General features: G+C 36.3%; 1 protein-coding gene across 13 annotated transcripts; it reads left to right on the top strand.

Moving 5' to 3' along the window:
• Nucleotides 1-350: 350 nt before the first annotated feature.
• C1H18orf54 (chromosome 1 C18orf54 homolog) lies at nucleotides 351-26,399 on the top strand. Of its 13 annotated transcripts, none has more exons than XM_049112555.1 (10): nucleotides 367-468; nucleotides 639-733; nucleotides 1,149-1,268; nucleotides 2,632-2,960; nucleotides 3,994-4,782; nucleotides 5,306-5,456; nucleotides 8,372-8,474; nucleotides 14,885-15,016; nucleotides 16,864-16,934; nucleotides 22,663-23,199. In XM_049112555.1, exons 4-10 carry the CDS (start codon nucleotides 2,675-2,677, stop codon nucleotides 22,853-22,855), a joined length of 1,725 nt encoding a protein of 574 aa, XP_048968512.1. In that variant the 5' UTR covers nucleotides 367-468; nucleotides 639-733; nucleotides 1,149-1,268; nucleotides 2,632-2,674; the 3' UTR covers nucleotides 22,856-23,199. The 13 variants fall into 13 exon arrangements, 10 of the variants coding, with proteins under 10 accessions (XP_048968516.1, XP_048968512.1, XP_048968513.1 ...); XM_049112560.1 differs by lacking the exon at nucleotides 367-468 and adding an exon at nucleotides 482-499; XM_049112556.1 differs by lacking the exon at nucleotides 1,149-1,268.

Genomic DNA, 26,399 nt, shown 5'->3' with positions numbered 1-26,399 from the left:
TCCCGCCCCGGGAACCGAGGCCCCCAGGACTGTTAGCGCCCCGCGCCTGCTGCGGGGGGGGCCGGCGGCCAGCCCCGGGAGGGCCGCGCTCGGGGCCGGGGCCGGGGCCCGAACGGCGGCCGCCCGCGCCCAGGGTCCCGGGAGCCCGCGCACGGCGGAGGCCGGCGGGCAGCGCAGCCCCGAGACACGGGGCCGGAGCCCCGCCCTCGCCCCGCCCTCGCCCCGCCCACCGAGCTCCACGCATGCGCGCCCGAGCCAGCGCCGTGCTGGCTCCGTTTGAACGCGAGCGCGGGCGTCGCTCCGCTGTGACGGCGGCGCCGGCTGCGAGCGCGGGGGTCCCGGGGGTCCCGGGGGGCCGCGGCGGCGGGGGCGGCGGGGCGTGGTCGCGTGCGCCGTCCGGGGGCAGGCGCGGGCTGCGGTGGGAGTCGCGGACCGGTGCGCTTTTATCCGCTGTGGAGAAGGAAAACGGTGAGCTCGGCGCGGGAGCGGGGGCCCTCAGGTTTGGAGTTTCCGTCAGGGCGGCGGGGGCGGGGGCCATCCCGGGGGGGCGGGGGGCGGGGTGCCCTCGGTGACGGAGGCCGCGGGGGGGGCGCTCTTTCCGGCCTGGTCAGCCGCGGCCTCTTGCTGTGGGAAAGCAGATGTCGGGCCGCGACACGTACCCGCGCAGCTGCCGTTCAGTCCCCGCGGGCTCCGCCCGCTCCTCTGGCGCCGAACGTTCCGTTTTTGGTCAAAGGTAAGTGCAAATTTTTTTTTTTTTCCTCTCCGTTTAACATTTTATTCGTCCCGAGTGATGATTTCCCTCTGGAGACGCGAACGGACGTGTTTGCGGAAGAAATGGGAACATAACGTTGGCGGTGCCTCCACAGGGTCCCGCGGGGGAAGGCCTGGGGCCCCCTGGCGCTTGTCCGAGGGGCGATGCTGCGCGTAGGGGGTTGGTTTTTTTTTTTTTTTTTTTTTTTTTACGATTTTATTTATTCATTCATGAGAGATACACACAGAGAGGCAGAGGGAGAAGCAGGCTCCACGCAGGGGGCCCGACGACCCGGGGTCACGCCCTGGGCCGAAGGGAGGTGCTCGACCCCAGAGCCCCCCAGGCGCCCGCACAGGGTTTCCTTAGACTAGTCATTGTACTTTGGTCTGTTTGGAAGCTTTCAACAGCAACAGAAAAATCCAATTGCGGATTTCCGTTTTTTGCCTCCTGTGAACGAAAATACATTGTCCTCAGCCGCTTGCTAAGATCCGGAATCCAACAGTTTTATCTTTCAGAGGTTTGTTTCTGTTTTTGGAATGCATTGGTGGCCTGTGCCGTGTTGGAATAAGGGGAAAAAATGTTTGGTCAACCAGTATTTACTCCAGAAAATCTAAACGGCGTTAGGGAGAGGGGTCACGAAAGGGCAGGGCTGACTGTCTCGCGGTCCTTTAGAGGGAGCGCCACATCAGGGCGTCGGGGGAAGTCAGGCCGGGTGAGCGCTAACTTCTGGGCTGCTGCTGCTGCTGTCACCTGTCCTGCAAGGGCAGGTGCATGCTCCGAGGCTAAGGCAGGACGAGGTTTTACTCCGTTTTCAAGTGGAAAACTTTCAGTATTTTGGCATCAAACTTAATAGTCACTGAGATTACATTAAACGTTGTTATAACTTAAACATTCCCAAAATTTTATAGCCCAAAGGTAAACGTATTCTTTGTAACATTGTAGGGTGTACTAAGTCCTAGACGTCAGTTTTTTTTAGTACAGAAGATCCATTTCCACTGATTTGATTTTTTTCAAAGTACTGAAGTAGTGCCTGTTCATTCTGTGATTTTTTTTAGTTTTTCAAACATAGAGCCTATTACCATATTAAGGTAGACAGGAATTCTCTCAATTTTAGTAATGGAAAACAGTAAGATGAATATGTTGTCAATTTCCAAACTATGTCTCTTTTAAAAGAGAGGTAGGGTGAATCTAACATAAGTGAAAAAATAGTAAGGGCATTGCCATCAATGAAGGTGAGAAAATGATTAACAGTGTTGTTTTGGGGAAAGAACATGTTGCTGGCTCAATAAACTTGGTAGTTTATCTCTTTGTAATAAGTACTGTAAATTATCTTGTCAAGTTTTCCCTGGATGGGGGGAGGAAGGGTTGGCTAAAGTTACATATTGGCATTTACAGCATTGAAGGTAGATATTCTTCTGTGTTGTTTCCAACACCTCGTTTGATGGCTTTAAAAATTTATTGAGCACCTGCTATCTGTAATGCATGATGGTAGGCTATGAATTGAAAAATATTCTGTATAGGAGAATGTTAGGTATTGTGATGTCATAAAATCTGTCCCCATAAGAAAAGACTGTACATCAGTAGTTTTTAGGACTTAAAAATAATGATTACTCTTCCCTTGGTACTATTCTCAGATAATTATGTATATAAAATTCTAGGCACATAACAGGTACTCAATAACTATTTCTAAATCAGTGATGAAGGAATTCACAATAATTACAATAATAGAAAATGTATAATGTGCATTGCCTAAAAAGGATAATAGAAATGAATTTTATTCTTTAAAGTATATTATAAAAGATTTACGTATTTAGTAATTTTTCTTTATAAGACTATTACTCCTTTTAATGGAATCTTAACCTTTTGTTTTTCTGTTACAGTTTTTAAGAGAAATGAATAGAAATAACCCATTTTGAAGAAGCCATGGCAAAATCAATTCCAAAACACAGAGTTTGTTCTCGAGAATCTTCAGTATCTTCTCTGTTAGCAAGTTGCAGCCTGAGTGGTAGTAATTCCTCTAACTCTGATGGCTCTTTTCAGTATAAGAATAAACTGTATCGTTCTGCATCTCAGGCTCTGCAGGCCTACATTGATGATTTTGATTCAAGCCACCAAATGTATCCTGGTGCAAGCACGGGAAAGGTTAATGCTGGTAGATGTTCTGCTCATGTGCCAGAATTCTCCAACTGTATTTATAAAGCAAACCATGGTATGCTGTTAATTGTGTGTGTTTTCCACTGATTTAAAGCATTTGAGGGATGTATTGTAGCCTTGAAAAACTAGATAACTTTTTTTCTTCCTTCGGGGTAAAAAAAAAAAAAAAAAACTTTCATAATATTGAGGTCTGGATACTTTTCTTAAATGATTCTGTAATTCTCTGGTTCTCAGGAATTTTCAGCTAACATCTTCTTGTGACCTTGGAGGGGAAGCTGATGAATGTAACTGATAGTAGCAAGTGGTTGATCCTAAACCCTTAAGCCATTTTATCATAGCATAATGGAAAGAGCATTGACTTGGTGGTTCTAGGTTTCATTAACCAGCTTGGTAACTATACAGAGCTCAGTCTTTCTGAATTCATGCTTAGTCAATCCCAGTTGACAGAATAAGACCCTGTCAGTCTTCCTGATGTGTATTCTGTGGGACAGTACTATACTGTGTTAAGAGTTTCTCCTTGATAAGGCTTTCACAGAGACCAGTTCGGAGACTATATTTGTTGATGACCTAGTTAACACTTTACTGAGTACTTACAGGATGGCCCTAGTATGGAAAAAATTTGCATTCCACTCTTAGAAGTATGTGGACAGTATATTCCAGAAGAGTGTTAGAATGGCTGTTCTCTCAGTGTTAGTGTTGTTGCAGGGTTAGTAGGCAGATTATTTTTCCACCTAGTTTAATAGCATATTTTTCTCCTATGTTGCAGCCAGTGTTGAGTGACCAATATTAATGTGAATGTATTTGTGCATCAGGTATGTCTGGATTTAAAAAGTTGAAGAAGCAATAAAGAACACAGGAAAATTTGGAGACAAAAGTCTAGAACTTAAAACAAATTAGATGTGAGAAAAAAAGCATTGTATTCCATCAACCTATACCTTTTATACTTTTAATCAAAGCTTTAATGAAGATAAGGGAAAGCAGCAGAAATGATTCTTAAATTCTTCATTCTATCTACTGTTGAATATTATTAAGTATTGTTATAGGAGTGTGATATAGGAAAATAAGCAGAATTATGCTTTGTTTTTCAGCTTTTGAAAATCTTGATCCCAAAAAAAGCTCTTCATCCTTATTTTGTAGAAGAAAGACTATTAATGACATAGACTCCATTAGCCTAACAACTGATGATCTATTAAAACTTCCAGCGGATGGATCATTTTCTTTCACTAACATTGGATTAAGTCACCGAATTAGCAAGAAAAACAAGAAGTGCATTGGAAGACTGAGTTCATGGGATACTGAAAAGAAACAAAATTTTCAAGAACCTTCCACTCCTTTGTGCAAGGATAACGTAATTACTCCTGTTATATATACAAATATAAATGGAAGGCATCGTGGTAGGCTAAAAAACCCAAAACTTGTGAATAAGACTAATAAATGCATTTCAGAACCATCTTTATCGTTTTCCAAGAAATTGTCTTTCAAGGACAGTGCAGAACACAGTTGTGAAAAGAATTACCCAAGATGGCTCACTAGCCAGAAATCTGACCTTAATGTTTCAGGAATAACTAGTCTACCTGACTTCACATACCCAGTCTGGCTCCATCATCAAGACTTGCTACCTGATACAAAGAGTCAAAGGATTTCTAAAATATTTAAAGAAGAACAGTGTTCCCCTAGGCATAGTTACCAGGCACAAAGAACTTCTCGACTTATGAATAAATTAGATTGTTTTGAATATTCTTTTGAACCCTCAAACATTTCAGATTCCTTGAGTGATGATAAAGGATTAATTAATGAATGTAAATGTGATTCTGAACATAGCCACTGTCAGTGTGAGAATCCAGTTCTCCCAGGACCAACCAAAAAGCCCTTCAGTGGTAATTGTTTTGTTTTTAAGAACCAAACTGCTGTAAATTTGACTTCATGTCTAGGAGATGCTTTTCTTTTTTTTTTTTTTTTTTTTTTTTAATTTTTTTTGAGATTTGATTTATTTGATAGCACAAACGGGGAGCAGTGGGAAGAGGGAGAGGGAAAAGCAGGCTTCCTGCTGAGCTGAGCAGAGAGCCCAACACTGGGCTCAGTCCCAGGACCCTGGGATCATGACTTGAGCCAAAGGCAGAACCTAACCAACTAAGTCACCCAGGTGCCCCTCATCTAGGAGCTTTTATGTTATATTCTTGATATAGTGATCAGATGATAAATCTTTTGAACACTTACAGTCTTCATTTATGTAGCATTTTGTGCCTAGGAAATGTCTTTTCTCCCCCTTCTTTGAAATGTTCTAAAAAAGTTGTTACAGTTATGTATGTATTCCAAATTATCTGAATTCTTATTTGTTGCCTTTGAGATTTTGCTGTGCTTTGCATTTATTTTTTTTCTTAATTCAATCTTTTACATTAGGTGACAAGATTGAATTGCTTATCCTGAAGGCCAAGAGAAATCTAGAGCATTGTAGTGAAGAGTTACCGAAGTCTACAAAAAAGGATGATAGTCCTTGTTCGTTAGATAAACTTGAAGCAGAAAGATCATGGGAAAATATTCCTGTTACTTTGTACGTAAGTTACAATGGAAAAACTCTTAGTTTTCCAAATGAAAAATGTCATGTGAACAGTTGATTTATTTTTTAAGTAACTCAATGATAATTAACCATGATAATGACATGTTAATTGTACAGAACATTGCTTTTTGTTTCTTTAAATTGCATTTTTCAGTTGTTACCACAAGATGGTGTACTGTTTCATAACCTTAGGCACATTGTATAACCTTTGTTTTTTTTTTTTTTTTTACGTTTCTTGTGTTGAATTGTAAAATATTGATTTATGTTTAATACGAGGAATCATAGCCAAAACCAACTATTTTGCAGATTGAGGAGTGTTGTGAAATTCTTGTTATTTTCTTTTTACTGTAAGTTTTTTTCTCCCTCTATATTCTCTCCATATATAGAGCTATGCAATTATCCAGTTCTTTACATTTTACTTTCCCTTAGTTGTCATTTTCCTTAAACGGTGGTGTGTTTTTTGGTGTGGTATAAATTTTTGTAGTTTCTAAGATTGTTTTCATTCGTGTGTTTAGCCTTTTGTGATACAGTTTCCAAGAATAATTTAAACACTGTTTACCTAAATACCTTTGAATATGAGTATGGAGTAAGAATTGAGCTTAGGTAGGAAAGCTTTTTTTCTTAGTGATATTATTATGTCTGAACTCATCAGCAGTGCATTCTTGGTGACCCTATATCCTGCCTTAGGCTCAGGTAATTTCTCATCTTCTGTTGGCTAAACTTTGGTTCTCTTGTAGTCTGTTATAGACAGAATCTGTTAATTTCTGGATCCATTTTTTTTTTAATATTTTATTTATTCATGAGAGAGACACAGAGAGAAAGGCAGAGACACAGGCAGAGGGAGAAGCAGGCTCCATATAAGGACCCTGATGCGGGACTCAATCCCGGGACTCCAGGATCATGCCCTGGGCCAAAGGCAGGCACTAACCACTGAGCCAGCCAGGGATTCCCCTCTGGATCTATTCTTGATCACTTCTCAGTTGAACATCTTATTTTTCTGAATGTGGACGCTGACTATAGTTCTGGTTTAGAGTCCCAGCTCTGTGAGTTCTTTGCTGACACCTTATACAAGTTACACTTCTGCTGTTTTACAAATTACTACTGTTTTGTACAGATTCTACTTTGTACAAGTTACTTCTACCTTGTATAAGACCTTATAATAAGTTCTTCTACTTGGGGTTGCTTTGAGGATTCGTTTGATTAGAAAATATATATAAGGTACTTAGGACAATTTTTGACTTCTGATGAGCTCTCATAATTATTAACAGTGATGATGATTATCCAGAATATTTTTTCTATATTTAGCTTCATTTTTCAATTGTTGGTTTGATAGTATCTTTATTCACTTAATTCTTTTTTTTTTTATTAATTCTTAAACTTTTTTTCTAATTTCTTATTTTCTGGTCAGTTGGTCTTTGTAAAGTACCGTAACTGTAATGCTTTGCTTTCACTTGCAACCAAAATGAGTGAGCAAGTAGTATAAGAAGTGTTTAAGAGTAAAATTTTTGAATGCATCTAGTGTGTTATGTAATTAGATATATAATTTACGCTTGTATAATTATTATCACAATCATTGGTTTGGCCCAGGACCTTGTATATAGAAGTTGACGTCTGGAAGATTGAATTCATATTGTGGTGGATATGTTTGTACATAAAATGAATGATAGATTGTGAGAAGAAGGAATAGATCTGACAAGTTCCATGTGATGTTGACAACTTATTGATAATCTATCATCAAAACAAAAATTGACTAGGAAGTACTCAAGGTAGTATACTAGAAGGTAGAACACAATCAGATAATTACTTTTTTGTTTGACATTTTTATAATGGAACATTTCAAAGAAATACAAAAGTAGAAGAATAGTATAATGAATCCCCTTGTACCCCACACTCCTCTTTAGTAATCCAATAAATGCTTTTTGATGGTAGCGGATGGATGTGCAAACTCCTTTGGTAAAGAATGGGCGAAAAGACTACTTGGGAGCAAGAAAAGCTCATAGTAAGTTACAAATCAAATGAGTCAATAATGAACTAGTGTTAATTATTAAGAAAAATTCAGAATTGTGACATTTAAATGTTATAGAAAGATTCTTCGATATCTGAGTAACTTGGGTTAGAAATACATTTTGTGTTGATATATAAATAAGAGAATGAGTTTGTGTGTTCTCTGTGACTAATAGAATTCGTTTGGGGAAAATTCTGACTTTTGCTGGGTTTGCCCTTTGTTCTGCTATCCCTTGAAACATCAAGAACTAATATTTGTTGAGCATCTATTATATGTTCCAGGTACATAGAGTTACTTTATATAGTACTTCTGCGAGATAAGTGGACCACAAATGTAAAACTGAAATTTAGATAAATAAGTTATATATAGTCACATAGTGCATGGGATTGGGATTTGAACTCAGGAATTTTAATTTGAAAATCGATCTTTTTCCACTGTAATCTGTCATCTATGTTAATACCAGTTCTGAAGGGCAAGTCCTATTGCTTTGACATGGAAGAGCACGTAACTGCTATTCGAATAGAAACTCCTATATTTGTGGGGGGTTTTATTATAAATGGGTAACTGTGTTAATTTGGAAAAATGTACTGCTTATTTAAAACAAGCTTTTGGAGTGTACCCTATAGTTGAAGGCTTATTTGTTTCATTTAAGACTGATGTTTTTACTTTATTCACAGTTTTTTCTTAAAGCTTTAAAGGAGAAACAAGGAGATAGGGAGGGTTAGATTCTGGTATCAGTTTAGGGAGAAGACGAAGGAATTACCAAGCAAAATCAATATGAATCATATCTATAATGATTGTTTCTTGGTGACTGTTTGTGTTTAAATGATAAGCATTCAATTATACACTAATTTTTACAAATTGGGAACTTGATTACTATCTTGTATCCTTAAATCCTATTTAGCAAATCTCCTGTTCCTGTTAACTCTGATGATAGTCCTCAACAAACTTCACAAGCAAAGTGTGCTAACGGGTTCCTTGAAGATTTTTTAAATGATGATAATCAGGTGGGTGAAGTTAAATCTTTTAAACTTATTAAAAGAGGACTTTTTTAACTTCTTAAAAAGGATTTATGACTAATATACAGATTTCAATTTCTAAGATGTTGAAACAAAAAAATGCTTCAAATTCCCTTTTGGGGCAGCCTGGGTGGCTCAGCGGTTTAGCATCTGCCTTCAGTCCAGGGCCTGATTCTGGAGACTCGGGATCGAGTCCCACATCGGGCTCCCTGCATGGAGCCTGCTTCTCCCTCTGCCTATGTCTCTGCCTCTCTTTCTCTCTGTGTCTCTCATGAATAAATAAAATCTTTAAAACAAACAAACACAAATTCCCTTTTGTTCAACACAATTGCATAAAACCGTTGCTCCTAGAATTATTGATGATTTTGTTTTAAGTATTCTTAAATAGAGGGACCTGGGATTGAACTCTACAGAGAGCTTAAATTATCGTGTTTTTTTTTTGTTTTGTTTTTTTGGGGTAGTGTACAAAGCATATCATTATAGAGTATGTTCTATTTTCCCATACAATGGTTGATTATTGAGAGTTGTGTTTCTAACTTTAGAAAATTATAAATTTCTATAATTTAAAATTGAAAAATTATCATCCAGTTTTGCAAAATCAGCATATGTGCTTGCAGTAACCCTAAAGTAAAGTATAAGAGTTTATATGTACATATAAGAAATTGTGTATCATTTAATATAGAAATATAGCCATGGCTGTTAAATACTAGATCATTCTTTTGAGGTCTTAAAATGTGGAAGATTTGAGAGGTTGAACACTCAGCAATTAGCTGCAAAATTGAATAAAATAAATTCCTCCTGTGAAATTTATTAGAGAAAGTAGCGGCTGTCAGAATGTTTGACCTTAAAACTTTGTGTAAGGTACTATTACAGATATTGAGTAAGTAAAGCTTAATTATCAAATATTTCTTCGGCAAATATTTGAGTACTAAACACTTTTTTAAGAATTGTATTTCTACTAGTAAATAAGAGGGAGGAAATCCTTGGATTTTTTATTCCAATTAGACAAAGTAAAAAAAATAGTATGTGATATATAAGGGAGTACTGCAAGTGTGAAGAAAAATTAGTTGAGATAGAAAAATGAGGTATAATTTTAGTTAGGGTAGTTAGGAATGACCTATCTAATGAGGTGATATTTGAGCAAAAACCTAAAATGAGTGAATAAACCAAATATACATGGGGAAATAACTTTACATTTAGAGGTAATAGTGCAGAAACCCCAAGGCAGAATTACATTTGGCATGTTCAAAAGAATGTAGGGTAGCTCAATCAGAATGAACAAGGAAAAGGATGATAAGAGGTAAGATGGGAAAAAAAAAAAAAAAAAGTAAGATGGAGAGGTAACCAGGAACCAGATGGATCATGTAGGGTCTTAAAAGTGATAGAATGAAGATTTTATGTTATATTTAGGTGAGATGAGAAGCCACTGGAGGGTTTTGAGTGGAAGAATGAAACAATCAGATCTACATTTTAAACTATAAAATGACAGCTATATGGAGGGAGCATAGACTTAGAACTGGTGAAGGAGCAGGGAACCCAATTAGGAAACTTTTGTCATCTTTCTGGATAGGATTGGCTTAGGGTGGGTACATTGGAGGTAGTCAGAAACGAGTAGACTTGGCATGTATTTTGAAGGTAGACCTAGTAGGATGGAGATAGAATTCAAAGAATGAATCCGAGATACTTGAGTCAAGGAGCTAAAAGATTGGGTGAGGAACAAATTTAATTAAAGAAAGAAATTAATTTAATTAAAGAAAACTGGTAGAGGAACAAATTTGGGGAAGTTCTTTTAAGTTGAGATGGATGAGTGTAAAAGATTAACCAGCTGGTCCCTTTTCCCCTGCCAAGACATACATAATCTCATTACCAGGGTGTTTTTGTTTTGTTTTGTTTTTAATAATTTTTAAAGATGTGTAGAAAGTTCTTGTCACCTTTTTTCAGATTCCCTAATATTATCATATACCATAGTATAATGACCAGTAACAAGGATTAACGTAGGTACAATTCTGCTACCTTACACTAATTTGACTAGTTTTTCTACCAATGTCCTGTTCCAAGATCCAACATTGTGTTTAGTTGTCATGTCTCTTTAATCTACTTTAGTCTGTGACAATTCTTCAGTCTTTCCTTATCTGTCATGACCTTGACACTGTGTAAGAGTACTGGTCAGTTGGTTTTGTATAGTTCCTTAATTTGGGTTTTCTCATGATTAGAGTGAGGTTATGCTTTTGACAAGAATGCAACAGATCATGCTATGCCCTTTTCAGTTCATCATAACCAAAGGTTCACGATATATTGATATCATTGATTTATTGTATGTGTCTTAGTCGGGCTACTGTATAAAATACACTATACTGCAATAAATATGCAACAGACCTGGTTGCTTAAACAACAGACATTTATCTCTCACAGTTTTGGAGGCTGAGGAGTCCAAGATCAAGGTGTCTGGTGAGGTCCTGCTTTCTAGTTTGCAGATGGCCATCTTCTCCATATGATCTCCCATGGCAGAGAACAGGGAGGAAGCAAGCTCTCCTGTGTCTCTTATGAGGGCACTGATTGCATTCAGAAGGCCTCCACCCTTGTGACCTAATTACCTCACAAAAGTCCTTTCTTCAGATACCATCACATTGGGATTAGTCTTCAACATAAGAATTTTAGGGGAACACAAACATTCAGTCCATAACAGTATGTTAATGTAATAATATATGAAGTTATAACGTGTTAATACTTGTGATGTTAACCTTGAACACTTGGTGTCTACTGGCTGTCTCTTTACTAAATTACAGTTTCCTCTTGTCATTAATAAATATGGGGAGATACTTTGACACTGCAAATAATCTCAAAATTTCAGTCACCAATGTTACCATCCATTGGTGGATTTTCTTTTCTTTTACATTAATTGAAGTTCTTATAGAATGAAGAACTGTTCCTTCTCCCCATTTATTTATAAATTAAATTATTTATATTGGTAGGGACTCATAGATTCTATATTTAGATTCTAAGTTTTTAATGCAATATTGTTATTTCCTTGCTCAAATTGTTACAGTTTAGGCCATAAGGAGTTCCTTCAGGTGGTCCCTGTGTCCCTTTGACATATCCTCATCTTTTTTTTGAGCACTTCTCTGTGGAGCCATCTAGAAACTAAGATCCAGCCACTAGTTATGCTTATTGCTACTAGACTTTCTCATCAGGCAGATCTAGGAAACGTGTGTTTACTAATCCACACATATCTGTATATATGTATATTTTATACGTGTGTATAAAATCATGAGTTCATACTGATACCTCTGACTCCACTCCAGTCCTACAGGGTTTGTTTTAGCCTTTCCTGTTCCTTATTTGTATCTTCTTTCCACTGGTGAGAATCCCTACTACTACCCATAATCCCTTAACTGTTTGTTTATTTTAGCATATACATAGTTTGACAAATGTTACTCCATATGCCTGTAAGAAACAAATTTACTACCGATATCATATTATTTATATATAATTCTTTTGATCTTGGCCTTAAAATATCCAAAGTACTGCTTTCAAAAGTTACTTTGGTTAATTATTTTCTTCCCAACCCCTTCAGTTGTGGTTGTGGTCATGTTGTTCAATTTTAATACTGTCAGGTGGTTCACTTTTATGGTATATATTGGGCTTAAACCACATTCTATTTGGTTTAAATTATTTGCTTTTTTAATATGTGAAACATTATTGTAGTTCTGAGATAGCTATACAAAAAGATACACTCCAAGACATTCACTACCAGGTTTCAGTGATGAGTCTCAGGACAAATTCTATCAGACATTCAGACATACCAACATTTATTAAAAATTCATTAGTGAATGGCCCAGACAGTTCATATAATCTTTTTTTTTTTTTAGTTTTCTTTTTTGGAACTCTGATCACTACTATGCATGAAAAATTCACTCCTGGGTGGCTCAGCGGTTGAGCATCTGCCTTTGATTCAGTGTGATCCTGGGATCCGGAATTGGGCCCCACATCGGGCTTCCTGCATGGATGGAGCCTGCTTCTCCCTCTGCCTATGTCTCTGCCTCTCATTTGTCTCTCTCATGAATAAATAAATAACTCTTTAAAAAAGAAAAAAAAAAGGGAAAGAAAAATTCACTCCAGAAGCAGGCTTTTGTAGCCCTTATGGTTGGCATCAGGTGACTAGAAATTCTTCTAAGTCAGTGGCTGGATGGAGGTAATTTAGAGATAATGCTTCAGGTGCTGTCTGCAAGGGTTAGAGTCAGGAGTATAAGGCTAATTGGATCTTTTTTTTTTTTAATGTATTTATTTTTATTTGGTTGGGGGAGGATGGGGCAGAGGAAGAGGGAAAAAAGAGAATCCCAAGCAGACTTCCCAACTCGGAGCTTGATCCTACGACCCAGAGGCCAAAACCAAGAGTCAGATGGTCAACCAACTGAGCCACCCAGGTGCCTGAGGCTAATTGGATCCTTAAGCCTTGTTATTTTTCTTTATTTTACAAAATTTGGTGAAATATATACAACATAATACTTGTTCTTTTAACCATTTTTAAATATACAGTTCTATGCAGTAAGTACCTTCACATCCTTCACATTGTTGTACAGCCATCACCACTATCTATTTCTAGAACTTTTTCATGTTCCCCAACTGAAACTACCTATTCAGTACTAACACGCCATTCCCGTTCTGCCCACGTCTGGCTAGCACCATTCTATTTTCTGTCTCTGAATTTGACTACTCTAGAAACCTTATGTGTTTTGGTCTACTATGGTAAAAAAACATACCATAGGCTCGGTGGCTTAAACAATAGAAATTTATTTCTCATAATTCTGAAGGCTGAGGAATCTAAGATCAAGGTACTGGCTGGTTCTGTTCCTGTTGAAGGCTCTCTTCCTTGCTTACAGATAGCTGCCTTCTCACAGTGTCCTCACATGGCCTTTTGAGTTCTCGGGTGTCTCTTATCAGAAGGACACTAATCCTGTAGTGTTAGGGCCCCACCCTCATGACCTCATTTAACCTTAGTTACCTCACAGTCCTTTCTCCAAATAGAGCTGCTTTTGAGGTTAGGGCTTCAACATGAATTTTTTATGGTGGTTAGGAGCACAGTTCAATCAATAGTATCATACAGGAAGAATCTTGCAATATTTTTCCTTTTGTGACTGGCTTATTTTGCTTTGCCTGATGTCTTGAGGTCCATCCATGTCGTATCATATGTCAAAATTTCCTTCCTTCCTTAGACTGAATAATACTTCATTGTTTGTACCATGTTTTGTTTACCCATTCATCTGTGATGGATACTTGGGCTGGTTCTGCCTTTTGGCTATTGTGAATAATACTATTATAAATATGAGTGTACAATAATCTGTTTGAGTCTCAGTTTTTACTTTTTCTAGGTATATAACCAGAAGGGGATCATGTGGTAATTCTGTTTAATTTTTTGAGGAATTGCCATACTATTTTCCATAGCTGCTGCACCATTTTACATTTCTACATCCCATTTCTTATACTCTATTCATGTAACTGTGGAGAGTGTGCTTAACTTTGAATCTCTTCACCAATGAGAGCCTATTTCTAATATTTTTTGTGCTTGTCAACAGCTTAAAGTTTAAATACTATGTATATTATATTGTCTATGCTGAAATCTGTTGTGTGGCTTTTTTGCCACTATGTGGATAGTTATCAGGATACAGCACTCATTTGGAAGATGTAAAAATAATAGGTTGGTAAGAAGACTTTAGAAAAGAAGTTTTAAAATATCCCTTATAGATTCTCTTATGTAGTGCCCTTCTTGGACACAGATAAGATCAGTGATAATTAAAGTATAAGTATTTTTTAGGTAGCAAGGAATGTGTGGCCAATGAATAGGTGAAAAACTAGCATTCTCTGTGAAAACATACTGCATTTAGAGAATGCTATATTTGAAATTCTAGTCATTGTTCAGCTGATAACCAGCTTCATTTACATACCCAAAAAGAAAATGTCAGCCTACCTGAGCCCTGAGGACTTTTTAGCTCTAAAAATCTATGATTTTAAATGTCTAAGTGAATGCATTGCAAATGTGAAGATGTACTGTACTGTTCATTGAAAAGAGCGGAGACTAGGGCAGCCCGGGTGGCTCCGTGGTTTAATGCCGCCTTCAGCCCAGGGCCTGATCCTGGGGTTCCGGGATCGAGTCCCGCATCAGGCTCCCAGCATGGAGCCTGCTTCTCCCTCTGCCTGTGTCTCTGCCTCTCTCTCTCTCTCTCTCTCTCTCCATGTCTCTCAATAAATAAAATTTAAAAATACTGAAGGGCTATTACTCTTTTATATATATATATATATATATATATATATATATATGTGTGTGTGTGTGTGTGTGTGTATGTGTGTAACATTTTCCTCCGTGAATTGCTTGGTTAATGATTCATCTATTTTAACCTCAGAGTTGTACCCTTTCTGGAGGGAAACATCATGGTCCTGTTGAAGCCTTAAAACAAATGTTATTTAATCTTCAAGCAGTACAGGAAAGTTTTAATCAGAATAAAACAGCAGAACTGAGAGAAGAGATTAATCAAGTAAGTACAAACTTGATTTATGAATTGAAATCTGGGAATGTGACTTGAGATCTATGTAGATATAAGATTTCTTCCTAGATCTTTTTCGGCTTGACTTTTAGTTTTATGTTAATAAGCATGCCACATAACATATTGTAGAGTTGTACTATTGTTATTTTTTCAGAAGGTAACTTATCCAGATTTAATACTATTAGATTTCTGCAGTTGTGTGTATCCCTGAATGGATTGTTCTATTTGGTTTATGGTTGTAAATACAACATCTTATGTAGATACAATAGTGTTACAACTGTAGTATGAAAGAATTGTAGGTGTTGTTTTTTAATGCCCTACAAAATTATCTGTATAAATCCGACTTTTTGCATTTATGTTTGGAGATGCCTGGAAAATCTTTTCAACCTTAGACTTCTCCACATAACCTTTGTCTTCTTGAAATTTCGTTTTGCTACTTAGTTTGGTACTTATAGTTGATGTAAATTTTTATTTTAAAACCATTGGAGGAACACCCGGGTGGCTCAGTGGTTGAGCATCTGCCTCTGGCTCAGGACGTGTCCCTGGAGTCCCGGGATGGAGCCCTGCATCGGGCTCCCCGGAGGGAGCCTGCTTCTCCCTCTGCCTGTGTCTCTGCCTCTCTTTCTCTGTGTCTGTCAGGAATAAATAAATAAAATCTTAAAAAAAAAAAAAATTTTTTTTTAAAAACATCGTTTTTTTGGTGTATTTCCTAGGAAGTTAGAAATCGCATTGTGCATTGGGCTGCTGTTCTGTAGGGATTGAATTTTCTTCATAATAGTATACTGTTTACAGAGAATTTATATTCTCCCAAATCTGATTGTGAATTCTAATTTTGCTACTTAATTAGCAAGTACAGTATTTGTACAAATCACTTAACCTCTTGAGTTCCAGCTTCCTCTTCTGTAAAATGAGGTTGAGAAGATAAATTGAGATAAACTATATGAAGTACTATCATAGTACTTGGCACCAGATAAAAACTTAATAGCTGGTAAATAATAAATATTTTTATTGTCATTTGGTTACTCTTATTCAGTAGAGCTTTATGAAATTCAGTTTTAATTACCAATAAATGGATCAGCTCTTGGGAACTGTCACACTCTGAATTTATTTCTTAATTTTTCTCTATACATTTTAATGATTATTATATTAACATACAGAGTGTATCCCATCCTTTTTCAGACCTTGTTGAGACATAATCTTGTTCTTACAGTTATAATTTCAAGTCAAGGTTTTATTTATATTGGACATATATTTAGAAGCATATGTGAAAGATGAATCTAGGGACGCCTGAGTAGCCTAGCAGTTGAGCATCTGCTTTGGCTCAGGGCGTGATCCCCGGTCCAGGGATCAAGTACTGCATCGAGTTCCCTGCAGGGAGTCTGCTTCTCCCTTTGCCTATGTCTCTGCCTGTCTTGTGTGTCTCTCATGAATAAATAAATAAAATTAAAAAAAAAAAGAAAGAAAAAAAAAGATGAACCTAAGCAGTAGTTAGATTTTTAGAATAAAGAGAAATATATATATTTTTAAAGACTTTATTTGAGAGAGATAACAGAACATAAGCCAAGGGGGTAAGCCAGGAGCCTGATGTAGGGGTTAATCCCAGGACCCTGGGATTATGACCTGAGCTAAAAGCAAATGTTTAACCAACTGAGCCACCCAGGCACCCCTAGAATAAAAAAAATATTTAATACTTTACTGAAAATTATTTGCTAGACTTACTTCCTTGGAAATGCAGACAATGTTTTTTATTCTTATTATTCACATATTAAATAGGATTTTAATTTTATAGTTATTTAATACTTTCAATATCTTGTTATATTTGGTGTTTTGAATAATAGGTTTCAGAAGACAATTTCTCTAAATTGCAGTTGAAGGAAAGTATGGTTCCTATTACTAGGTCACTTCAAAAGTAAGTATTCTCTACTAATTTCTGAATATCTATGGATACAAATCCATTTTAGCCATTCTTTTGAAATCAGAAGATTATAGGAGGATTTAAATAGTTCTAAGAGTAGATATACTTGGTATATTTAAGCTTCATGGAACATATTGTTTAATCCTGAAGTTTCCTGTTGTACTATTTCCTATTAAAATGTTCTTAGAACCTAATGAGATAACCTTAGACACCTAAGTATAATGGATGTGAGTGGCTTAAAAGAGTTCTCTTCTCATTTCTGACTAAATTTGGGATAATATCGGTATAGATATCATGGAAGAACAACTTGTTCATGAAATATGTTTTTATGTATTTCCTTGAATAAATACAGTAATCATAAATGTGTCATTGTTTGACATATCTCCACAGAAACCTCAAGTGGACATAATGTTCTGGATATAAAGATAGGTCTAAATACTGTAAGGGTGTTGATCAACCTTTTTCCTTAGTTACATTATCTTAAGTAAAAATATGGAGACTAATACATATATTTCCTATGGTCATGGTGTTGGCAGAGGAAATGGTCTTTATTTATGGGTTTGGTTGTGTGAATATGCAGTACCCTCAGAAGATGGAATACTGAACTTTAAGACATGCTAAGATTGAAATTTTTTACTTTAGTAACATCATTTCACTTGGCTATAAGTGGGGCTACACATTATCTTTTTGTCCTTTCAGAATTTGCTGAGGATTTGGTTTTCTCAGGAAGTGGTGGAAAAGTGAAACACTAGACATGTAAACTTAGGACTCTAATTGCCATGATATGTATGCGTATGTGTGTGTATACACACACGCACACACGTATTTTTTTGTTTCCATAGTTTAAAAATATATGTATGTATGATTTTTCCCCCTCTACTTATAATTTTCTGGGTAGAAGTAATACCTCTTTCTTTATAGCTTGCCATAGTACTTGGATATAGTGTCCCTATCTAGGAGTCAGTGAATAATGATAATAACTAACATTTATTGAACACTTACCAGGTGTCAGTGTTCTTAGTGCTTTTGAATGTAATTCATGTGATCTTTACAACTCTATGAAGTTAAGTACTATTACTATTTTTTTTTTTAATTAGGTAATAAAGATCAAGTATCAAAGTACCTTGTCCATGGTCACATAGCTGGTAAGAGGTAGAGGTAGGATTCAGATCAGATAGATAGTCTGATTTTAAAGCCTGTGTTCCTAACACTCTTCTTATTAATGATAGTGGTGCATTATCTATTTAGACTGATGCAAGGGCCTCAATTGATTATCTAGGATAAAGACTTCATTATGCTTTGAAATTTAAAGTAGATGACCTCAAGCTTATCATGTACCTTAAAAGCATTTTTTTAATTAAAAAAAATTTTTTTTTTTTTAAGATTTTATCTACTTACTTGAGAGAGATTACAAGAGAGTACAAGCAGTGGGGGAGGAGAGTTAGAGGGGGGAAAGAGAAGCAGATTCCCTGCTGAATAGGAGTCCAGTGCCAGGCTTGATCCTGGGACCCTGGGATCATGACCTGAGCTGAAGGCAGATGGTTAGCCAACTGAGCCACCCAGGTGCCCCTCTTAAGAACATTAATTTTGAATGTGGGTCACAGACTTAAATGTAGTTTTCTATGTTAAAGTATGTAGCCTGGAAGATGTTTTTCTTGGTGAAGATGAATACTGCGTCATAAGTAGTTAAATGAGCACAAAAATTGATACTAATTGTAGGTGCTTTTACTAATACCTAAATTTTTTTAGTAGTACCAGCTTTTTTCTAGCTTAGATAATAATCTTGCTTACATATAGAATGCAATTTTCAGAGAGAGTAAGATTTATGTTTTGTTAGATGGATTTTAGCTGTTGATTTTGTTGGATTAGCTGGGGCAATCTTAATTTGGCTTTTACTTACATTTCAGAAGTATTATCAGTAAGGCATTTATACTGTTAGGAAGTAAGTTTAAACTTTTAGAAGTATGTTAGTATATGTTTTCATTATTTATAACATAGATATTTTTTATTTTTTTATTTTTATTTTCTTAAAGATTTACTTATTCATGAGAGACACACAGAGAGAGAGAGGAACAGACACAGGCAGAGGGAGAAGCAGGCTCCACGCAGGGAGCCCGACGTGGGAGTGGGACTTGATCCCGGGTCTCCAGGACCACACCCCAGGCCGAAGGTGGCGCTAAACCACTGAGCCACCTGGGCTGCCCATAATCTGTAGATTTTAAGGACAATTTGAAATTCAAATTGTTCTGGTTAGGTTTATGGTCTTTTCATAATTCAAAATAAACATTTTTTTCAAAGGTTGCAGATTGGGCAGCCCGGGTGGCTCAGCAGTTTAGCACCACCTTCAGCCCAGGGCTTAATCCTGGAGACCTGGGTTCAAGTTCCACGTTGGGCTCCCCACATGGAGCCTGCTTGTCTCTCTGCCTGTGTCTCTGCCTCTTTCTCTGTGTCTCTCATGAATAAGTAAATCTTTAAAAAAAAAAAAGTTGCAGATTGTATTTTGGGTGGTTTAATGACTTTTCCTAGGATGAAAGTCCTATTGTATCTTCCCCACCTCTCAAATAACAATTTTTGTTTTTAACAGTTTGATTGCTAACCAGTTTTAAAATGTCTTTCATTAGCCTTAGTAAATGCTAAGCTCTTACAGTATAGGTTCTATTTACTCTGTTTGCCACTCAGTTTTCTTGTGTTCTTCCATTAGAATTACCACTTTCACTGGACCTGAACCTGAAGTGTAAATGATTGAGTAGCTTAAAATGTGGGGTTTTTTTTCCAGAGGGATTTTGCTTTTAGGGGATCCCTGGGTGGCGCAGCGGTTTAGCGCCTGCCTTTGGCCCAGGGCATGATCCTGGAGACCCAGGATCGAATCCCACGTCGGGCTCCCGGTGCATGGAGCCTGCTTCTCCCTCTGCCTATGTCTCTGCCTCTCTCTCTCTCTCTCTCTCTCTCTGTGTGACTATCATAAATAAATAAATAATTAATTAAGGATTTTGCTTTTAGTAGGAACCTAAATTGTAATTGTTTTGTATCCCTAGAATTCTTAGCTTTTCTTATGCATTTACATATTAGGAACTCAATAAAAACTTACTAACTGAAACCTCCATAAGAATAATTTGCCATCTTAGCAAATGAAAAACTAGTTTTTGAGCAGGGGCTTTTTCTAGAATCTTATCTGTCATGTAAGCCACCAGTCACTCTACCCAGGCTTTGAAGAATGAGCAATAGTATATTTATATTGCTCATATGCTATAAAGGTGAGCAGCAGGAGATGATTGCAAAATCATCAATCATCCAAAAGTAATTTGTATTGGCTTTGGAATATATTGGAATTCTAATTTGGAAATGAATGTGTAAGATTTTATAGTTCTTAGTATTAAAGGCCATGCTGTGCAGACTTAATGATAGCTGGAAAGTCCTGTTTCTCAGTTCTCTTGCTAAATTTTCTGGTCTTTGTTCTATACTAGAGATAGAATTACCTCTCAGATTTGTAAAACATCCTTGAGCAAAGATTTTTCTTTTATTCTGATGTTCTTTACTAAGACCAAGGGAATGGTCGGCAGTTTGCTGAGTTGTTGCTGGGTACGAGGCTGAATATAGGCCAGTAAACAGTATTTAACAACAGCCAGTATAGCCATACTAATAGGAGGTTTGGCACAGAATATCAGTAAGATAAAATATAGTTAAGTTGCCTCATTTACTCAATCCATTATTGAATTTCTGTGAATGGATTTCTATTTATTCTAATGTTCATTGATAGATACATTCTTACAATAAGACGAAGTTTTTTTTTATTTTAGTTTTTAAGGTGGATTGTTCAGCGTTGTATGTAACATAATTCTTAAATTGATATTTTCCCCATTAGTTTGCTTTTTTACTTTATAGAAAAGAAACTCAAGAATGATTTCCTTCTATAATTTTATCCTGTGCTTGTCCCTACACATAATAGCAAATCACTTTTGATAGCCTCTTCTCTAAGTAGATTGTCTTATTCTTAGCAAGGCGGATAAAGGTTAAATGAAAGGAACTGCTAGCTGATTGTGTAGCCGAGGTACAGAGACTGAAGAGTTCACATTTCTACTTAGGTTTTTTATTCATTCCCATCATACTACACCCCTCTTTTTCCTTACCATCGTTCTTATTTTTCCCTAATGTTGGCTCTTAAAGACATAAAATAGGACTAGAAAGGAAACTAGTTATATTGAGTTATAGTTATGAAAATATCAGAATGAATTTCTAATTAGTAATATGTGCTTCTTTACTAATCCATTTAAATAAGACATTTAAGAGGCGCCTGGGTGACTCAGTCAGTGAGTATCTGCTTTCAGCTCAGGTCATGATCTCGGGATCCTGGATCAAGCCCCAGAGTGAGGCTCCCTGCTCAGTGGGGAGTCTGCCTCCCTTTACCTCTCCCTCTGTTTGTGTTCTCTCTCTGAACAAATTAATAAATAAAATCTTTAAATAAAATAGGACATTTAAAAGGTAAATTAAAATTTATTTTGTAAAAACATATTAGAATGAAGACCTCTTAGATAATTTGAATAAAAGTGTTAAACCATCCTGTGGTCTTTTATTTACCTTTCACATACTGATCAGCAAACAGAGAAGGGGACGAGGTATTGGAAAGCTTCAGTGTCTCAGTCACCAGTGACACTTTGCTGTTTGGTGGATGAACAGCAAGGCTCAAAGTTGTCTAATATGTCATATGAACTTTTGGACTGTAGGCATTTATGTCATATGTCAGAAGTTTTGGACTGTTGGCAGAAAGACTACGTATGTTCTAGCAATGGGGTTAATAATTTAGTTTTCTAACTATTATATGTAACTGTTGTAATTTTGAAGTGATAAATATAAAAGATATTTTGAGATCTATGCAATGACCACAATGTGATTGAAAATATCTCGGATTTCTATGTCATATGAGGTCACAGATTTTGGTCTGTTGCTTGCATTCATAATGGAAAGAAATGCTAATTACAGATAGCATTTAGTGAAAATAGAGATGAGGAATTCCCCCCCCCATCCAATTTCATAATCCCTCTAAATCCATGGATCTCTGGCCCTCAGAGTTGTAAACATTGAGATAAGACTCTAGCTGTTTGCCCCTTGCTTTTTCCTTCCTCCCTTCCCCTTGCCTCTCCTCTCCCTCTCCCCTTTTCCCCCTTTTTTAAGATTCACCCAGTGTGGGGCTTGAACTCACAACCCTGAAATCAAGGGTCTCATGTTCCACTGACCAAGCCAGCCATGTGCCCCTTTGTTTTGAATTCATAGGTTGCTATAAATAATAAGCCTAAAAAGAAAAATATAGATCTGAGTCCAAAGTATATTCACAAATTATATTCTTTCTCATAAATGTGTGTCTCGAGAAAGAAAATATTTTTTTAGATAAAAAGTACTATAGGATATAGAAATGATAATCTCTGATTGCATAGTAACTTTGGGTAAGTTATTGTAATCTAATGAAGATGACCATCTCAAAAATTAACTAGAGTTGCCAAAAAGGGTGGCAAAATCCAGTTTCTTAATACATTTGAGTAAAAGTGTCCAAGAAGTAGAGTACAGGGAAACAGATATAATGCAATAAATAACAGTACTAGTTTCTTGCATCTGTATATCCTGGGTAAAGTGGAAGATTCATCTTATTTAAAATACATTTACCAAACCTCCCTTAGAGACTGTAGAAGAGGGTATTGTAGTTACCACCTTTTTATTTTAATTTTTAAAGATTTTATTTATTCGTGAGAGACAGGCAGAGACCTAGGCAGAGGGAGAAGCAGGCTCCATGCAGGGAGCCCGACGCAGAACTCGATCTCAGGACTCCAGGATCATGCCCTGGGCCAAAGGCAGACGCTAAACCGCTCAGCCACCCAGGGATCCCAGCCACCTTTCAACTCAACTTAGAAATTACTAACAGATGACTGTACATCATAATTGTTAATATTATTTGTTTTTGTTGGTCTCATTTATCAGACATCTGAAAAATGGTTGATTAACAGATTTTCTGATAAATCAGGTCCTTAAGGATCTGAATGAATGGTAGGTGAGAGGAAAAAGGAAGAATATTTTTAGAGGAAGACTGGAAAGCTAAGGGCCTTCACTTTTCTAATGGTTTGTTTGGGGATAATTAAGTTTTCTTCATTGAGACCTGACCTATAATCTTAGTTTTGTTTTAGAGAAAAAAACCAGGTTGTTGGTATAGTACCACATAATTGTCATTTGTTTCCCCTCATGCTCAATAAAAATGAGTTTTCCTCAACTGTAACTGATTCTTCAGTGCTTTTTTTAAATTTTAGCTATCCTGAATATACATCTTAATGAAAATACTTTGTTAAATGATATAAACAGTATTCCAAAAGAAAAAGGTATAATTTCACAGAGCTGTTGTGAAAATGACATGAAAAAAATGTTAAGTGTTATACAAATAAAACCTATCATTAAACTTTTTGGCAAACTTTCAAAGAAAAACCTCTTACCTGTCAAAAGTATATTTTTTAAAGTAAATGTTTAATTAAATGAATTATTTTAGCCCTCAGTTATTTAAATCTCAAAGTTTTATAAAGAAAAATTATAAATGTCTGATACTAATTTTATATTCATTTCTGTACTACTTTTAAAGTTAAACAATATAATCACCATTTGTTGCTGTCTGCATTGTCTGTTCAGTCCTTAATATTGCTTTATAATGTGTTTTATACTTTTTAATGAAGGGCTTTGCACCATTTATCTCGCCTGCGAGACCTGGTTGATGATACCAGTGGGAAACAGTCACCGAAAATGTGAAGAGGAAAATAAAACAGTCCAACCAATAAATAGTCACCACAGAACAAAGATGTATTTTTTTTCCTAGTGCTTAAACTGATAAATTATAAGCCATATATTATTCTGTGATTGGTTCAAGTATTATATATTTTTAAAAAAAACAAACTTGAAAACATACATAGGTTTTGTGACCTATCTTCATTTTATGCCAAAATACCAGAATGTGAACTGGAAGGACCCACACTGTGTCCTGCAGTCGGACTTTGGTTTTCAGGCCAGCACATATCCAATATTCAGAGATGGATGATGTCTGTTATTGAAGCGTATGTGGACTTAATCTTGAGCATCTTCATCATTTTATCATCTGGTTCTGGATTATTGAGCAACTCTTCCTGGTTTCTGTCCAAAATCTCTTAAGTAGACCTTTTTATACAATTAGCATCTACTTTTAAGTAGGTTAAAGGAGTATCAAAATTGTTATGGTGTATCTTATGCATGTGGAAGTATGTTACTCTTAATTTTTATAAATACTTAATATAGTTTTTGCAAATAAGAATGGGGTGGTGCAGAGCTAAAAGATATGTCTTATGTTGTGAAATCCAAGAGAAAACCTTACTTAATTAATGCTTTGATTTTGAATCTATGTAAGATAATTTTGATACTACTGGTCAGTTTATAAAACATTTTTGGGGAGTATATTTGAGAATTTAATATTTTGATACTATATTATTTCCCACATTTTAGTTTTGGGGTTAGCTCCAACTAGTAAAAGTTACGAGATCAGTGCCTAATCTCTTTATGCAATTTTTTAAGTAAACTTAAAATGAATGTAAAATCCAAAAGCAACTGTATTACAAAGCTGTTTTGTAAGAGCTGAACTTTCTTTAAAGCAATCTGTAAAGTTTGTCTCTAGCTGGAACTGAGCAGAGTTCTGTAATTTTACATTTTCTACCGATTAAACATCTAATAAGCAAGAAAGCATCTTTGTCAACGAAACTAGGAATTAAATCATAACGCATGTTTAAAAAGCCCGATGAAATGAAAAAAATTGTATGCATACAAACAGTACAAATTAACACTGCCCAAATTATAGCATCTTTGCTAGGTAGCTTTACTGTCAAATAGGAATTTCTAAGTACATTGTGTTGAAGAATTTTTTCCCCCCAAATTGAAAGCATTATTTAAGACTTTTGCTATAAACTTAGATGTCAAAAACTGTATAGAGTGAACTCTGTTATTTTTTCTTGGCCAGTGAGTCAGAATTCCCACTATACAGTTGTTTTTACCCAGTTTGAGAGTCACTTGCCATTAAGTTTTGTTTACTCTGTGGAGGTATTTTTGCCACTAACATTTTATTTTCTGATTATTGCCTTCTACTTCAAAACACAGTTTGCATGTAATCGAACATGGTATTACTCGGATGATGAAAGTATGGCTGGCTGTTAAAAATGCGGATTTTAAGTGGGTGAATATGAGGTGGATCTTAGTTGATCATATTCCTTCCAGGCCTTGCCAGATCCACCGTTAGACAAATTCTGTAGAAGACAGGGAAGGTGACTACATCAGATAATTAACTTCTATTTGCATATATGTTGATCAGACCTAGTATTTAGTACGCCTGAAAAGCATTTCTGAAGGATTATGCTATACTGACTGTCAGGCTGTTCATGGATTTGGTTAGTGCTGTCATTTCCAAGAAAATGTCTCCAATGCTAAATAAGATAAGCCACCTAAATTTTTATATTTATAACTAATATTCTAAGAAACTTGATTATACTTAAAGGAGTATTTTTCCTGTTGTGTTAAATATGGAAGCCTAGTCATTTACCTTAAAAGGGAATTAACTTTATTAAAATGATTAATTCCAACTTTTTTAAAAAAGAAATGTATAGGAGAGTCAACTAAGAACAATCTAAATGATAAATGATCATGAAATTCTCTAAAGAATTAGTTACATGTTAAATATTTAAGTATTTTTTAGTGTGAGTTATCCAGAGGTAAAAGGGTGACAACTGTATGAGACTGCTGAGCTGTAAATTAAAAGCAGACAGAACAATTACAGGTTTTAAAAATTGGAGTGGGAATATAAATTTTTATCAATCCATTACTTTTAGGTATATTTAAAAGTGTTAGAAAAAGAATTTTAATAAGATTTCAGATTTTTAGCTGAGTATGAAAAAAATTTAACAATCCTAATTCCAAAATTTTTTTGGGATAAAAGTGTAATAAGTCTATGAAGACTTAAAACTCAACTGTATATTATTGTCCTAGGAACTTTACTTTCAGTATTTCTGTGTTGGCACATTCCAGCTTCATATGGAGATTTCTGACCAAATCGAGGAACACTATCTTGGGTTTGTTTGGGTTATATGTCTCTCTAGTTTTGTTATTTCTTATTTAAAGTTATAAATGTGGATTTTTTTTTTTTGGTATTCTGTTTAATGTTTAGGGTAACATTATATACAATTCTACAAAAATATTTTTTAAAGAAACATCATGAAAGATATTCCCCCTTAAGTTTCAAACACATGGAATCACTCATAGATTTGAATTTTTGTTTCATCCTTCCTGTTCCAAAGTTCACTGTGTCTCAAAAACTGTTTGGTGGAAGTGCTATCGAGAAGTGAACGTGCCAAAAGGCAAGTATTATGAAAAGAGACAGCAAAAAGCCAATAAAATTGATAATTTCTGAGCAGCAAGTTT

The sequence above is a fragment of the Canis lupus genome, chromosome 1, assembly GCF_003254725.2.
Source record: "Canis lupus dingo isolate Sandy chromosome 1, ASM325472v2, whole genome shotgun sequence".
Taxonomy (NCBI): Eukaryota; Metazoa; Chordata; class Mammalia; order Carnivora; family Canidae; genus Canis; species Canis lupus.
This window is presented reverse-complemented; position numbering and strand designations above follow the sequence as displayed.

Bases quoted from the DNA above. Each gene is read 5' to 3' on its own strand.
- C1H18orf54 (XM_049112559.1), top strand. From the start codon at position 2,675: ATGGCAAAATCAATTCCAAAACACAGAGTTTGTTCTCGAGAATCTTCA. The intron at 5,457-8,371 runs GTACGTAAGTTA...AATCCTATTTAG, and splicing joins GAAAATATTCCTGTTACTTT to CAAATCTCCTGTTCCTGTTA. The intron at 15,017-16,863 runs GTAAGTACAAAC...TTTGAATAATAG, and splicing joins TGAGAGAAGAGATTAATCAA to GTTTCAGAAGACAATTTCTC.